The sequence below is a fragment of the Rattus norvegicus genome, chromosome 14 (genome assembly GCF_036323735.1).
Source record: "Rattus norvegicus strain BN/NHsdMcwi chromosome 14, GRCr8, whole genome shotgun sequence".
Lineage (NCBI taxonomy): Eukaryota > Metazoa > Chordata > Mammalia > Rodentia > Muridae > Rattus > Rattus norvegicus.
The window spans coordinates 6,429,250-6,443,889 of record NC_086032.1 but is presented as its reverse complement, the minus strand read 5'-3'; the positions used below and the strand labels follow the sequence as shown (position 1 = coordinate 6,443,889).

At 46.4% G+C, this 14,640-nt stretch overlaps 1 protein-coding gene across 6 annotated transcripts in view; it reads left to right on the top strand.

Annotated features, from left to right (window-relative positions):
• The window catches only part of Ptpn13 (protein tyrosine phosphatase, non-receptor type 13), a 174,398-nt gene that overhangs the window by 143,349 nt on the left and 16,409 nt on the right, over positions 1-14,640 (top strand). For 3 of the 6 annotated variants that reach the window (XM_039092276.2, XM_063273454.1, XM_039092274.2), the window contains 8 exons: positions 3-161; positions 1,277-1,448; positions 1,547-1,757; positions 4,787-4,857; positions 6,931-6,992; positions 9,889-9,982; positions 10,556-10,708; positions 11,441-11,526. In XM_039092276.2, the coding sequence (XP_038948204.1) occupies positions 3-161; positions 1,277-1,448; positions 1,547-1,757; positions 4,787-4,857; positions 6,931-6,992; positions 9,889-9,982; positions 10,556-10,708; positions 11,441-11,526 (1,008 nt within the window). The remainder of the gene's footprint in view (positions 1-2; positions 162-1,276; positions 1,449-1,546; positions 1,758-4,786; positions 4,858-6,930; positions 6,993-9,888; positions 9,983-10,555; positions 10,709-11,440; positions 11,527-14,640) is intronic. The other 3 variants (XM_063273453.1, XM_063273455.1, NM_001100789.1) reach the window with 1 other exon arrangement.

The window sequence follows — 14,640 nt, the reverse complement described above, 5'->3', positions numbered from 1 at the left end:
AGGAAGTAGAGCTTCTCATTACCCTGGTTAAATCGGAAAAAGGAAGTCTGGGTTTCACAGTAACCAAAGGCAGTCAGAGTATTGGCTGTTATGTCCATGATGTCATACAGGATCCAGCCAAAGGTGATGGAAGGCTAAGGCCTGGAGACCGGCTTGTAAAGGTGAGACACTGAGGGGCTGCAGGCATCATGCACACAGTCGACACACAGGCGTAGATACATGCAAAACACTCAGATGCTCAAAGTAAAGTAATACGTTTTAAAGCGAGACAGTTGAGGGGGATGGAGACGTTTTTACAATTGTGACCGGCTGTCTTAATCCATTTTTTTATTACTATCATGAAATACCTTACAGGAGCTAACTTAAGAAAGAGAAGTTCGGTTATCTCACAGCGTGGGAGCTTTAAAGACTTGGTACCAGCAGCTAGCCCAAGTGAAGGCCTCATACCCGTGTGAGAGGAAGAGATCACATCTCAGGAGGATGCCAGAGAGTCTGGGGTCCCGCTGCTCCCTCTGCAGGCACACCTCCAGGCTAGTCAGTGGCTTCACTGTCACACAGAGGACCTAGCCTCTAACACGTGAGCCACATCCAGACCATAGCCATGACCAAAAGCAAGTCAGCACTGGGAAGGAAGGCAGCTGAGTTATGACAGTTTCCCTAGTTTGATTTCCTTCCCCACCACTTTAAAACTAAAGGCATTGGCGAGGCAGAATGCACTCGCCTGGCGTCTGCCTCAGCACTTGGCGGGTAGAGACCGTCGGATCAGGAATACGAGGTCACTCTTGACTACATAACAAGTTCAGCGTGAGACCCAGTCTCCAAAGGAGGTGGCAGGGACTAGGGATGTGGCTCAATTGGTAGTTCATGTGCATGCATAGCTTGCACAGAGCCCTGGATTCTGGCCACTCTGGAAAACTAACATGGTGGCACCCACCTGTAGTCCCAGCAGTGGGATGTGAAGGCACAGAGGGGTCGGATCCTTTTCCACTACAGCCTTTATATACACAGATTCGTGGGAATTGCTGCAAGTTGCTTCTTAAACTGAAAGTCCTCTCGCCAGTTCCTTAAATTCTAGAGGGCAGTGAAATATGCATTTGTTAGCAACTTGACCTCATTCATAATGGCTTGATCCTTGCTTCTCTCATCTCTGCGGGGAAAGAGATCCTCATAAATTACAGACTGCCTCACCGTGAATCTCTCACTGGCTACTGTAGGTTATAATCACATGTCCTTTTCCAAGAATCAACTCTTAGCTTGCCCCTCTATCCTTCTGCAGGTTAACGACGCAGATGTTACAAACATGACCCACACCGATGCGGTAAATCTGCTGCGAGCTGCGCCCAAAACTGTCCGACTAGTTATAGGGCGGATTCTAGAGTTACCCAGGATGCCCGTGTTTCCCCATTTGCTGCCTGACATCACAGTCACGTGCCACGGAGAGGAGTTGGGTAAGAAAAATCGCCAAGTTCGGTCAGTGCGACTTTGGCGCATAATTTAAAAGTAAAACTCCTGGGACTGAGAAATAATTGTTTCTTGGTCTTTGAAGGATTTTCTCTCTCCGGAGGCCGTGGCAGTCCCCACGGAGTGGTGTATATCAGTGATATCAACCCGAGGTCAGCTGCAGCTGTGGACTGCAGTCTCCAGCTGTTAGACATCATCCATTATGTGAACGGAGTCAGCACACATGGAATGACCTTGGAAGAAGCAAACAGGGCCTTGGACCTCTCCCTTCCTTCAGTGGTGCTGAAAGTAACAAGGTACTGGGCTGTAGTCCTCAGCCTTGTGGTGTGTAGCATGCACAAGGTACAGCATTGGTGTGTAAGCGTGCAGTTCAGTCCTTGACTGTACCTGTACTCTCATTCAGACATTACAGAATACTAATTCACAGCCAACAAAAGAGTAACCTTAGAACAGAGTTCCTAACAGTCTAGAAGCCACCTGGGGAAGTGCTAATAGGCAATTAGCACACATCAGAATGTCCTCAGTTGCATGGCCTGGAAAGTGGACTTGTAGGAGGCGTCAGGTTGCCCTCGGCTGTTTGCCGTTATCTCTGCTGTAGCTTTGTTCTCTGTGGTGGCCCGATGACTGCCGCTCCAGCTGTGTTTCTCACACCGCTCTCCATCTAGAGCCACCCTCAAGGAGGGATCCCCACTGCCACTGCTAGTAAACGTCTGTGCCCAGGCCTACCATACGGCCAACCCGGGAACTACAGGGGAAGACAGGAATAAACCGGGTGGCTTTGGGTGGCCACACCTCAGTCCTAGAACTCGGGTGGAATCTGCCCTCTTGGAGCTCACATCAGCTGGTGAGGCACAGAGGAGCCACACCCACAGCACCAAAGGCCAGCAGCAGCTTCCTTCACTTGTACAGAAGAACCGTTAGGAAATGTGGGCATCGATTTCCTGTGGCTCCTCTAACAAATCACCGTAAACAACACACGATGATCATCTCTGCGGGTTCGGAGATCAGAAATAGAAATGGATCTTCCTGGGATAGTCAGGGTGTCCGTTACGTTCCTTCTGTAGATTGTGAGAAGACTCCAGTTCTTGTGCTCCCCACTTTCCTTGGCTTCTTGCCCACCCGTGTTTAAAGGCAGCGCCTGCCGTACTCTTTGCTTCTGTTGCTCAGTCTCTGCATCGGACTTTGACTTTCCTGCCTATCTTTAACCTTCTAGGGCTCCAGCAATGACAACAGAATCCTCATAGTCCAAGCTAAGGTCTTATTTCTCGTGCTCTGTAAAGTGGCGTCTTCACAGCTGTCTGGACTCCAGCATAACCCTACGAGTCCAGACATCTTTGGGAAACATTCACCTCCCACAGTGCCCGTGAATCTAGGCTTTTGGAGACTAAACCGAGCTATGGAAGGGAAATTTGGCAGCTGTGTCTGAATATGGAAACCATTGATAAACTGCTTGTTCTTTTTAGATAATCCCTGCCCCGAATCTCCATGTGGATTGACACAGTTGTTTTCCTTAGCGACTGATAATAAGTTGGGGAAGGGAAGATATTTTGTGAAAATGAACCTCACTGCCAAGCCTAGTTATAGACTGAATGCTTGGCCTCAAAACCTTGGCTCTTGTCTCTACAAATGTCATAGTTAGGTCTCCACGTTCTTTCTTCCGCTCTCCCTGTCAACCTCCGGGCTTTTCCACCAGGCTTCTTTGTTCCCAGAAATAACAACTCTGAGACTAATTGTTTACCAAATGCTTAGTCCATAAGCTTCAGCTTGTTCTCTGACTATCCCTTTTATTCTAGCCTGAGTTCTACTATTGGTTCCCTCTCTTTGTCTTCTTACGTCCGTCTCCTCAGCGTCCCTATTTCCCAGACTTTTGTGAGATTGTTTGCTCTGACCATCTTTATAGTCCGCAATAAATAATGACACGATAAAGAAGCACGGACATTTGTGGTGACTGTATATCTCAGGAACTAAAAGAAGGTAGCATTTTCCTCAGTTAGTTGCAAGCTAATGGCCTGGAGCAGAAGATGTACCACAGGAAATAGACTTAACTGCCAATGGCCCAGCAAGCACATGATCTTGGTGTGGGTTCCACATGTGTCCAGAGGCCCTAGAGAAGGTGTGCTTAGGTCTGATGGAGAGCACAGGAGGGGATTATTGTTAGAGTGACCTCAGGAAAACCTCATTTCATAGCAGCCTATGAAGACAGCCTGGGTTGGTTGGTTGGCTTGGTTTGTTTAGTTAAAAGGATTCTCCATATCTCAGGATTGCTCCCTGCAAACATAACCTTGAGGGGTGACCCATGTCAAAGCTGAAAGGAGCTGGCATTCTCCAGCAGCCCAGCAACAGCATACAGGTGATGAGAGGTGTGGTATGAGGTGTCTGCCAACACAGTGTCCTTGTAGGTTTCCTTGAGTACACACAAGATGGCGTACTTCCCCCTATTCCCAGTGTGCTCGCTTTGGGGCTACTCTCAGCCTTAGGTAGTATTGGTTCTTAGAGTATAACGGTTTATTTCACCTCCATTTTCACTCTGAAAGAAAAGCATGTTCGCATCAGGCCTTACACATAAAATCATGTAAACTCTGCCTCCTGAGCGAACTCACCTTTGAACTGTCCACTGAATGACAGTGATGTAAGCTGTCAGTCATCACAGCCACCATGTTCCTAAGGGGGAAGGGCACTAGGCTGATGTGCTGGACTGACATTCGTTCTCAGAGCAGACATAAGTTGAGTGGTCGGGGCCTCCAGTCATTGACACTAGCAGTACTCAGCACTTGCTGGGTGTGGTTTACTCGCCTGTAACTCCGCATTGGAACCAAAAGCAAGAAGATTGACGGTTCACACAACCCTGCTACACAACAGACCTAAGGCCAGCCGAGGCTGAATAGAAGAAAATAGAAAAGGGAAAAGAAGAGAAAAAAGCCATCCCTAATTTTCTTTTATTATTTTCTTAACCTTTGTGAGGAGAGGCTGGGGAGCTGTGAGTGCGTCTCGCGTGACTGTAGATCACCCTCACTCTGCACTGTGTTTGGGAGAGGGCTTCTTGTTCACTGCTGCATACATCAGGCCAGCCTGCGAGTTTCCAGGATTGTTGGGATGTCCTCCATCCGCCCTCCATCTCACTGTGGGGGCGCTGGGGGTACAGTCACGCATGAAGAGGTCATTAAACCCTGTCCACACTTTGTGGGGTTCCCGGACTCAGCCCCTGTAAAGTGAAGCTTCTAAAACGTGGAGCACGTTTACAACATGGTCCAAAGGGTGTTTAAGCTATTTGAAACCCTTGTGATTGTTTTGGTTTTCCATTGTAATTCCTGTGTCTGTTGTACAGAGACGGTTGTCCCGTGGTGCCTTGTTCAACGAGATCTGCCATTTCTGCTCTCAGGCCCCTCGAAGCCAACGGTATGAACATTATTCTCACACGCTTTATGGAGAGGTGACTTTCTTCTTGGACAGCTGGTCAGATCCCATCATAAGCTGTGTATCTACCTTTCTAGGGTATTCTATAAGATCTGAGGGAAAATGCTCTCTTTAAGTGTTTACTTCGCTGAAACGCAGTGTATATGAGAAAATAGGAAAACACTGTAAACCACGAAATGCATGAGGGGCACTGAAGCCATGTCCTCAGGAGGTCCCATGTCCTCAGGAGGTCCCCATGCTTACAGGAGACTCCAGTTCCAACCAGTACAGCTCTAACGAACGGCAACCTAACGAGGCTGTTACAGCACAGCGGTGTCCCAGGGACCCGTCTGGGCATCGTGGATTTACCAACATAGAAACAACTCTCTGCCTCACATCGCAGTGCGGTGACAGGCAGCAGGAGAGCCGTAGCAGCCATTTTACTTAATACTTACTCTCCACAGAGCAGTCCTAGAAGTGATTTCATCCCCGTCATACCTGGGTAATTCTAGAGTTTCTGTTTGATCACTTCATAGAAAGAGAAACTGAGGCACCAAGAAGTTTGATAACTTTGCCGAAGCCCACAAAGTCAATACAGAACAGCAAGCCCAAAACGTAAACCCAGAAAACATGATTCCCACCTGTTTATGTAATCGGCACCTACAAACATAGCTTTTATTGCTCGCACACAGAGGGTGTGTGAACTAGGGCTTGGTACTTTGCACAGAGCGAGTCTTCCAGGTTTGCAGAGAGCAGCTTCTGAAGGCTAACGGCATGCTGGAAACCGTGCGGTTTGTCTGTTAGAGCTAAAGCTCCTGAAAGCCAGAGAGGTCCGTCCCCTGCTCTCGGTCAGTTCACTTTAGACAGACTAGCTCCTGCAACACCGAGACAAACATCTGCTGCTGCTTGCCTTTCGAGGGCCCCACACCTTTTTCACACCTCTGGATAGCACCTTGGGATCTGCGTTCTCTGACTTGGGTCCCACGTGACTAACTTCTTTGTGATCAAGAGGGTAAAAAGAATTACAGAGTAGGAGGGGGGAATTGTAAATAACCTGTCTGTGATTTCTTACAGTGTGTGGGAAGGATGGTTAGATCCAGTAGCTTACTATCAATAGGCTTTTAAAATTATTTTCCTAGAGTTCTGAAATGCTCTCTATATTGCTTTCAAATAAAGTGAAAAGATTCTTAGGGTCTTGATAACATTAATCATAAAGTTATAGAGATATATTCATAAGAATTCCACACCCTCCATCTTCCTGCCAGAATTACCTACAGGTCATTCTCAGCTAGAAACCCTAGAACTCATGTGCTGCCAAGAGGGAAAAGTCAGTATTGACCTAGAAATCCACTAAAGTACTTTTCCACGTGTCCACCCCATGGTGCCTGTGCTAAAGTGCTTTGTGAAATGAACAGAGTCCCTGCCACTCAGTAGCAGTGAGTGCAGTTCTGCACTTGTGACATTGTAATGCCAATCCCATGCAAGGGGAGTAGTTTCCATTCAGTGTCTCCTACCTGAATCATTCAGTTCCAAATGGCTTGTTATGTTTTGTGAGATATGGTACAGGATCTCCTTCTGAGGCCCAAGCTGGCTTCAAATTCATAGCAATCCTCCTGCCTCTCTGCCTCTGCCTCCCAAGTGCTGGAATTGCAGATGTAAGCAATACAGCTAGCTACAAATTTGTTGGTTGGTTGGGAGTTTGTTTTTCAAGACAGGGTTTCTCTGTGTAGCCCTGTCTATCCTGGAATTCACTTTGAGTTCAAAGCCAGCTTGGACTACAGAGAGTGACACCTGCCTCTGCTTCCCAAGCGCTAGGATTAAAGGAGTGCGCCCCCACCCCCACCCGGCTCCCAATCAGCTTTCATGTGAACCATTTTCTCTCCAGAATTTGACTCCCCTCCCCCTGGTGTGGTGGTACGCACCCATTTCCAGACCTTGGGGGATGGAGCGAGAGGGTGAGGCACTCGGGCATCCTCGTCTGTGCACGCTGAGGCCAGCCTGGGCCATGTGAGACCCATCTCCATGTGTGTCCGGTAGTTTCGGTTGTCTCATACCACCCTGTGCTCTTCCTTTCAGGTCTTAGCAGCATGGAGCCTTATGGACAGCCCGCACTCACGCCTAAGAAATCCTTCTCCAAGGCAAGAACGAAAGCTTTCTTTCATGTCGCATCTACTTTTAATAACCAGTGCGCTTAACGTTTCATACCAAATTGACTTCATAGTTAAATGTTCTTCAGACACACATGCTAATAGTAGGAATCTACTGTGATGAACTAACAGGCTTTGCTCACACTGTAAGCTCACACTGTAAGAGCCTTCGCACTGCACCCTCTGGCCTGTGGGCTCTTTCATGGCTAATGACTTTGATAAACGAGAGCCAGCATCTGGACGATCCCTTCACTTGTCTCTCGGAGTGTAGGAAGAGAAGCGTATCATTAAAACCGGAGTTGCCCTTGTGCACTAGTGTTAGCACAGCGGCCTGAGAAGGCTAAACCCATGACCCTGGTAAGGAGGGACAGCACGAGCCAAAGAAATGGATGCACGCATTCTGAACCACTCAGGGTCAGCACACAGACACCTGGAGTGATTTGCTCTGTGAGTTCCGCTCTGTGCTGTCTTTGCAGGCACTTGTGTACCCGTAAGCTCAGGTGATGTTTATCCTTATGACTGTCTTCCTTCCATGTTACGTGAGTTGTCAGAGGGGATCACGGCCAGCTTTTATTACGTTGAACCATTTTATCCTTTGCTGAGTTCATGCAGTCCAGTCCGCCCTTACTATCCAGGTGTGTGCACGCCTGACATCTAAAAGGCGTATCTTCACATGCGAAATGCTTCGCTTTTTAATAAGCTGAAAGAAGCCACGCCATTGCAACATGCTGTAGACATGAGCTGGGTTTGAACAGTCCGCAGAAGCCCATCCTGTGCCTGTCAGGCAGCACGTGCGGCCATGGTACACATACACATTCTAGGTAGCTGTCCCGAGACACATCGCAGCTGCAGCAGGAGCGCTGTGAGGGCAGGAAGGACTTGACCCAGGGTCGTCTGTGCTGTGCACGCTTCTCGTGTGCACCGTGCTGTAGCAGAGCTTGCCTCCCTGCTGATCCCGACCTCCAGCTTCACAGAGCTGCAGCAACTGAGTCTTCATGTTGTCCATGCCGGATGCCGTCGGTTTCCTTCTTAGATATCAGCGTGTGGAAAGAAGGAAGTGTAGAGTGTCGTTGAACCAATATCAAACCCTGGGATCGAGGACTTTTATTATTTGTGGGTGCCAACATTGCTGTTGGAATTAAAATGTTCCAAGAAGTCTCCTGGACAACATTCTGTCCTTGAGCACTAATGCCCCAAACGTGAATTTCTCATGAAAAACGGGATTCCACAACCAGTGATACTGTGGGTGTTACATCACCAGCTTATAGAATGTAATTCTGTCGTATCTAACTTCCTAGTAAAAGGAGTTTGGCCCTCAGAGCAAACCACAGCACATACTTACTAAGATTTAGTTTAGTCGTTCAATTTTACAGTTTATCCAAATTTACCTTTTTTTTTCTCTCTTTTTTTAATTTAAAATTTTTATTTATTTTCATTTTCTTTTATTGACCACAGATTTTGTTTTATACTATATATTCTGATCATTGTTCCCCACCCCCAGCTCTTCTGAGAGGACCCCGCCCACCTTCCCTCCTATCAGAATCCAATCCATCTGTCTCTCACTAGAAAACAAATAGTCCTCTAAAGAATAATAGCACAATAAGATAAAACAAAAACAAGCCAGAGTATGACAAAACAGAAGAAAAATAACAACAAAAAAAAAAGCATGAGATGCACACATAGACACCAAGGCTCACGGGTTTGCATACACTGGTATGGTTTAAACTCAGAAACCTGTAAGCCATGATGTATATAAAAAGAACGTGTCAGATAAGATAAGATAAAATAAAATAAAAATTAACAGAGCCCCGTCAAACCCTTATCAGACAGAGACCTCCAAAGACGCTGCTGAGTCCGTTTGTGTTGAGATTCTGCCGGAGTGAACCAGTTTTTCACTTGTGAGCAGTTATCACTTGGACATAGAACTGGGGGGCAAGATGGCCCTGGGACTTGTGGAAAAACTCAATACCATTGTTCTGCTGAAGGAGCGTAGCCATAAAATGACCCCTAACAACATTCTACAGAGCTCACAGACCAGCTCTCCTCAGCCATCATCAGAGAAGCTTCCTCCTGCAGTCACGGAGACACAGCAGGCAAGACAGTGAGAAACCTAAGAACGTTTAGTCCTAAGTGGGATGTCTCCAGGAGATCCCTCCCCTCGGGGCTCAGGGAATCCTGGGAAGAGGAGGGGAAAGAGCCAGCGGGATGGAGGGCACTAAGGAGACGAGGTCCTCTGGATGAAACAGACCTACAGACGTATGCACTCACAGATGTATGCCTACATGGATCTGCACCAGACAGGGCCGAGAGAAGGGGACTTGTGGCACAATCCCTAACTTAAGCTATCTCTCTTTACATTGTCCTGGGGTTGGACCTGCTGTGCACACTGGGCCCCACGGCTTGCACTGTCCTTAGAGGCTGTGCTCTGGAAGTTCGCCACCATCTGCTGCTGCTCCAGAATGTTCCTTCAGTCCAGTGAATATAATAACCGCACGGTCATCAAAATCGCTATGTCCACACACTCACAAAAGGGTTAAACTGCACTGGAAAGTCTAGGGATGTTGGTTCACGTATAACCCAGCACTAAGGCAACAGGATGGTGAGTCTGCGGCCTCTCAGTGCTGCACAGTAAGACCCTGTCTCAAAAGAAAGGACCGAAAACAGTTTTATTCCTTTCTCTCAACTTCTAGGGTTAAACTCTCCTAAAATGCTCTCTGGAAGACAAACCTCAAAATAATGTCTCACGTAAGGGCTTTGCACAGTCCAGTTAGGTAGGAAGGTGGACCGTGAGTGTTAAGCTGGTAGAGGGAGGGGCCGCGCTCAGTCCTCCAATTGCAGAAGTTAGCAGAGCAGTGACCTGGTGGTTCGCTGTGGTCGTGCATTTCAGGTTAACGGGGATGGAGCGAGTGGAGCCATGTGTCCTGGAGGAAAAGGCTTGTCCTCTCCGAGGAAGAAATCAGCAGACCTGATGGAAGCCAGAGGTAGTTTTCAAATAAGCCGTCCTGTTACCATACATGACCTAAGGTGTGAAAACAGACACGGGTCGCTAGCCCCCTCCCGTCACCTCATGTGCTAATGTCGCATTAAAAGGGAAGATTGCTTGAGGAAATGAAGAGACTATAAAGCTAGCATTATTGGTTGCCTGTGCTCAAGTACCCAGCATCCCCTCCCATCCCTAAGGCCTCAGAGACCACCAAAAAAGGTTTACAGATTTTACACTGAGGGCATTTTATACGACCTGTTACATCCTTAATCTTCAGACGATGACATCGTTATTTCTTTCATAAATAAAAACTTGACATTAATTTTATGAAATAGGCATCAAACTGTTAATATTTCATAGAAAGCTATGTCTCCAATAGTGATTTTCACTAATTGCTTCCAAGCGGCATCTGTCCTAAGCTGTGGTTGGTTGTCACAGCAGCCAGCATACATCTAGACTAAAAGCACTAGGCGACCATGTCTACCCTTCAGAGGAGACAGCGCGAGCCTCAAAGTACCTGGCATGTTCAGACTGAGACTTGTCCCTTTCTCACCTCAGTACTTTTAAATAGATTTCTCTTTTCAAGAATCTGACTCCCGGGATGATGATGTCTATGACGATCCTCAAGAGGCTGAAGTCATCCAGTCCCTGCTGGATGTCGTGGATGAGGAAGCCCAGAACCTCCTAAACCAGACGAAGGCCTCCAGAAGAGCCTGTTCTCCAGGTGCGGGAACCAGGAGTGAGCCAGTGTTAGCCGGAGCTCAGGCTCATGGGTGGGGGGGGAGGGACCAGGGGAGTGAGCAGTGTTAGCCAGAGCTAAGGCTCATGGGTGGAGAGAACCAGGGGAGTGAGCCAGTGTTAGCCAGAGCTAAGGCTCATGGGTGGGGAAAGTTCTTGCCTAAAGCTGAAATATATTAGTAACATCTTCATCAGTTTCTGGGCAGTGTTTTCAGAAACGAAACAAAGTAACATTTATTGTCTGTTCCATGTGTTTGTGGGTGAGTTGCTTCATTAATGAGATTTTTAAAATGTATCATTAGAGGGTGTGGATGTTCAATGCCCAGAACCATATACACCATGCATCGTGATACCCACCTATAATCCCAGCATTTGAGATGTGGAGCCAGGACTGTGAGAAGCTCACTGTCATCTTCCGCTACATAGCAAGTTCAAGGCCAGCCTAGATTACATGAGACTCTGCAAAAGCAAAACGTATTTAGCTTTTATGAGTACATTATCGTAACCACCTTCCCCCCAGTGACACTAAGCCACTGTTAAGAGCATGGCAGCTTCACAGACAGGCTCTACAAGTCTTTACACCATATCCTGTTGTCACGCCCTCCTGGCTGGCCCCGTTAGAGCGCTCACACTCCGCTGTGCATCGATCTGTTTACCCTTTGTGAGTAAACACGGCTCTACGCAAACTCAGCTGCCATTTAGTTATTCCTCCCCCCAGATCCACTGAGGACAAATGGGGAGGCATCAGAAGACGGAGAAGATACTGACTGTGATGGGTCTCCGTTACCTGAGGATGTCCCTGAGGTGAGGATGGTACCTGTGTGAACAGCCATGACGCTGCACTTTGCTAGATTTCCCTTTAACCCCAAAGGGGAAATAAATGGTGGTGTGACCTGTTCGACTGTTAGGGAGGGGGAGGGGGAGGGTCGCAGTTTTATTTTACTACATTGGGTGTCTGAGCTGCTGACGTAGGCTCACGGTTCCAACCGCCCGCCCGCTTGTGTACTTAGACACCACCTCAGACACACAAGGTCATGTCCCTTATGTGCTTACAGATACATAGTATGGTGGATGCCAGTAAGCGTGTGTGTGTGTCTTCTGAGCATTTCTCAATGTATAGAAAGTATATGAACATTGACGATCTCAAAAAATGCCTTTCTCTTGAAGGTTTATTTATTCTTTTAGACATTCTTAGCATTTACTAATGTTATTCCACAGGTTCCTTGAGGGGTTTCATGGCTCTTGTAAGTCTTAACAATGTAACTGTATTTTTGCTACAATATTTAGAAACTGACATTTAATAGGGGTATTCTAAAAGTCCCTTTTAGCTACTGATAAATTAAAAGCCTTGCCTGCCACTTTAAAAATCGCCATCTAAAATTTATTTTCTCTTAAACAGGAGAGAAAACACATAACGTAGATTTTTCATTATAACGACCTGTAATAACAGACACTCACGTCAGAAAACTTTTATATATTGATTTTTAGGATATATTTTCATTATAAAAACCACTTTAAATGTAACCATTTATTAATGTAAATTCCTTTTTTATATTCTGTCCACACTTGTCTTTTCCTCTTCCATGAAAAAATGTCCTGGCCCCGGCAACTCACAGGGGTTTATTTGAGCTCATGGTTGCAGAGTTGAGGGTCAGTCGTCTTGGAGAAGAACCATGACCGCCAGCGTTACTATGGTAACTGGAGCAGGAAGCTGGAGGGCTCCCTTCTTAGACCTCAAGCAGAAAGAGCAAACTAGAAATGGCAGTCTTTAAACGCCAAAAGCCACCTCCAACAAGGCCACACCTTCTAAGTCTCCCCAAACCATGCCACTGGTGGCCAAGTATCTAAATGCCCCAGATGTGGGGGACATCTCTTTCAAACCACTGTGGATAGTTTCTATCTATCCTCCATCGTGCATGGGGAAGCAACTGTTCTGTTCAAGAGTGGTCAGGCCCAAGGTCAGTAGGGCTCTTGGCTCAGCAGTGTGGCAAGGGCCCGGGTGTCATTTTTTTAATATACATCTTTTTCCGCATTGGTAGAAATTTCTTTTTCATTTAACAACTGTTTATGCCCTCTTCCCATACGAATACATACAAATTTGCCTAATTTTAATATTCTGTTGTATGGATATATCATAATAGATTAAATCAGCCATCTACTTGGAAATTTTACTTTCTGTTTCTGGTATTAACAATGCAGGAAAGATTTCTGTGTCAGGACTATAAAACGTGGCTCAACATGTGTGGGCACACCTGATGTTCCACCAGTTTCCTTATGTACTACTCTACCTGGCCAAGCGTTTCCTAAGTGCAGTGTTTAAGCTGTAGCCTGTCTGTGTCTTTAGATTGTCCTAACAACATACGATACACTGAGTAGCTTACCCAACAGAATTATTTTCTCATAATTCTGAAGGCCACGCTGACAGAATTGGGTTCTTTCTCAGTCTCTCATTGACTTGCAAGTGACCAGCATTCTTAGCTGTGGCCATCCCTTTGTATCAGCTCCCGTGTGGTATCTGTGTGTCTTCTTTAAGTCACCAGGTTTATTGATCAGGAAGCCCACAGCTCCTCCCTCACCACGCCTGAGATCTACCTTACCTATAATTGCCATGTTAAGGCACCATCTGCAAATCCAGCCACAGTGAGGGCTAGGACTTTGACTTCTATGAAACATTAGGAAGACATATTTCTCTATATATGCATCTGTGTACATGTGTGTTACACAAATTATATTTAGCCAGTTGTAAAATTTTATTCACAAAATATATACAAGTTCTAGGCACGAGCTCATTTTAAAAATGTGCAAGACCTGTATTGTATAAACTGAAACTTTACAAAGGACATGAAAAGTATAAAAAAAAATTTGTTGTTCTTTGACGGTAAACTCTAAAATTAAAATTCTTTGCAGAGTTATCCATAAATTAAATATGGCTCTTTAATTTTTAATGGAAGACAAGGTAGCCAGGAAAAATGATTATAAAATTCAGGTGGAAAATCAACGTGTAAAATTATCTGGGTCAGATATAAAAATTCAAATTCATGGCAGGAGAATATTTCTACTAATTATCACAAAAATGTTACAAGTCATTTTCTCAAAATACAAATGACTCCTGGGAGTCTGTGCTCTGTGAATACATGATCCCCAGGGCTAGGGACACGCTCGTGAATTGTCTGTGAAGCAAGCACAAAGCCCCACCTTCAGATGCCCAGGAGCTGCATAACTAGCAGTACACCTCCGTAACCCCAGTGCTAGGGGACAGAGAGCCTTTAGAGGGGAGGGAGCACAGCCCAACATCCCCGGAGCTCACTGGGCAGCCAGCCCAGCTGAATCGATGAGCTCTGGATTCCATGAGCCCCCATCTCAAAACATACGAGGGCTACCGACAGACACAGATGCAAACCCACAGCCAAACATTAGGCAGAGCTTGGGGAATCCTGTGGAAGGGGGGAGGAGGGACTAAAGGAGCCAGAGAGGTCAAGGACACCACAAGAAAACTCAGAACCAACTAGCCTAGGCCCACAGAAATGTTATGTGTTCTCATCTTAACTCCAGATATGGGGACATGGGGCTGCTTCAAACGGTCCGTTAGTAGTCATGCTCCACGAATTAACAGAAGGAAAGACGTCAGGTTCAGGGTCTCCCACCCCTCTATGCTTCTTTCTTTCTAGTGATCTGGGCCGAAACAGGGGTGGGGGTGGAAAAGGGTGGGGAAAAGAGGAGCCTACAAGGCTGCAGAAATCATTTCCTAAAAAGAATACCTTTAATTATAGGTGAGTAAAGAAAGTAACTACCATTAACCAACGAAGTGTCACAGGCCACTGCCGATGTCTCAGACTCTCTTTGTTGTGTGGTAATTGAGTGTCATGTGTGATGAGAGTAATAACAGTAACAACATAAGAAGTAACTCACAGAAAGACA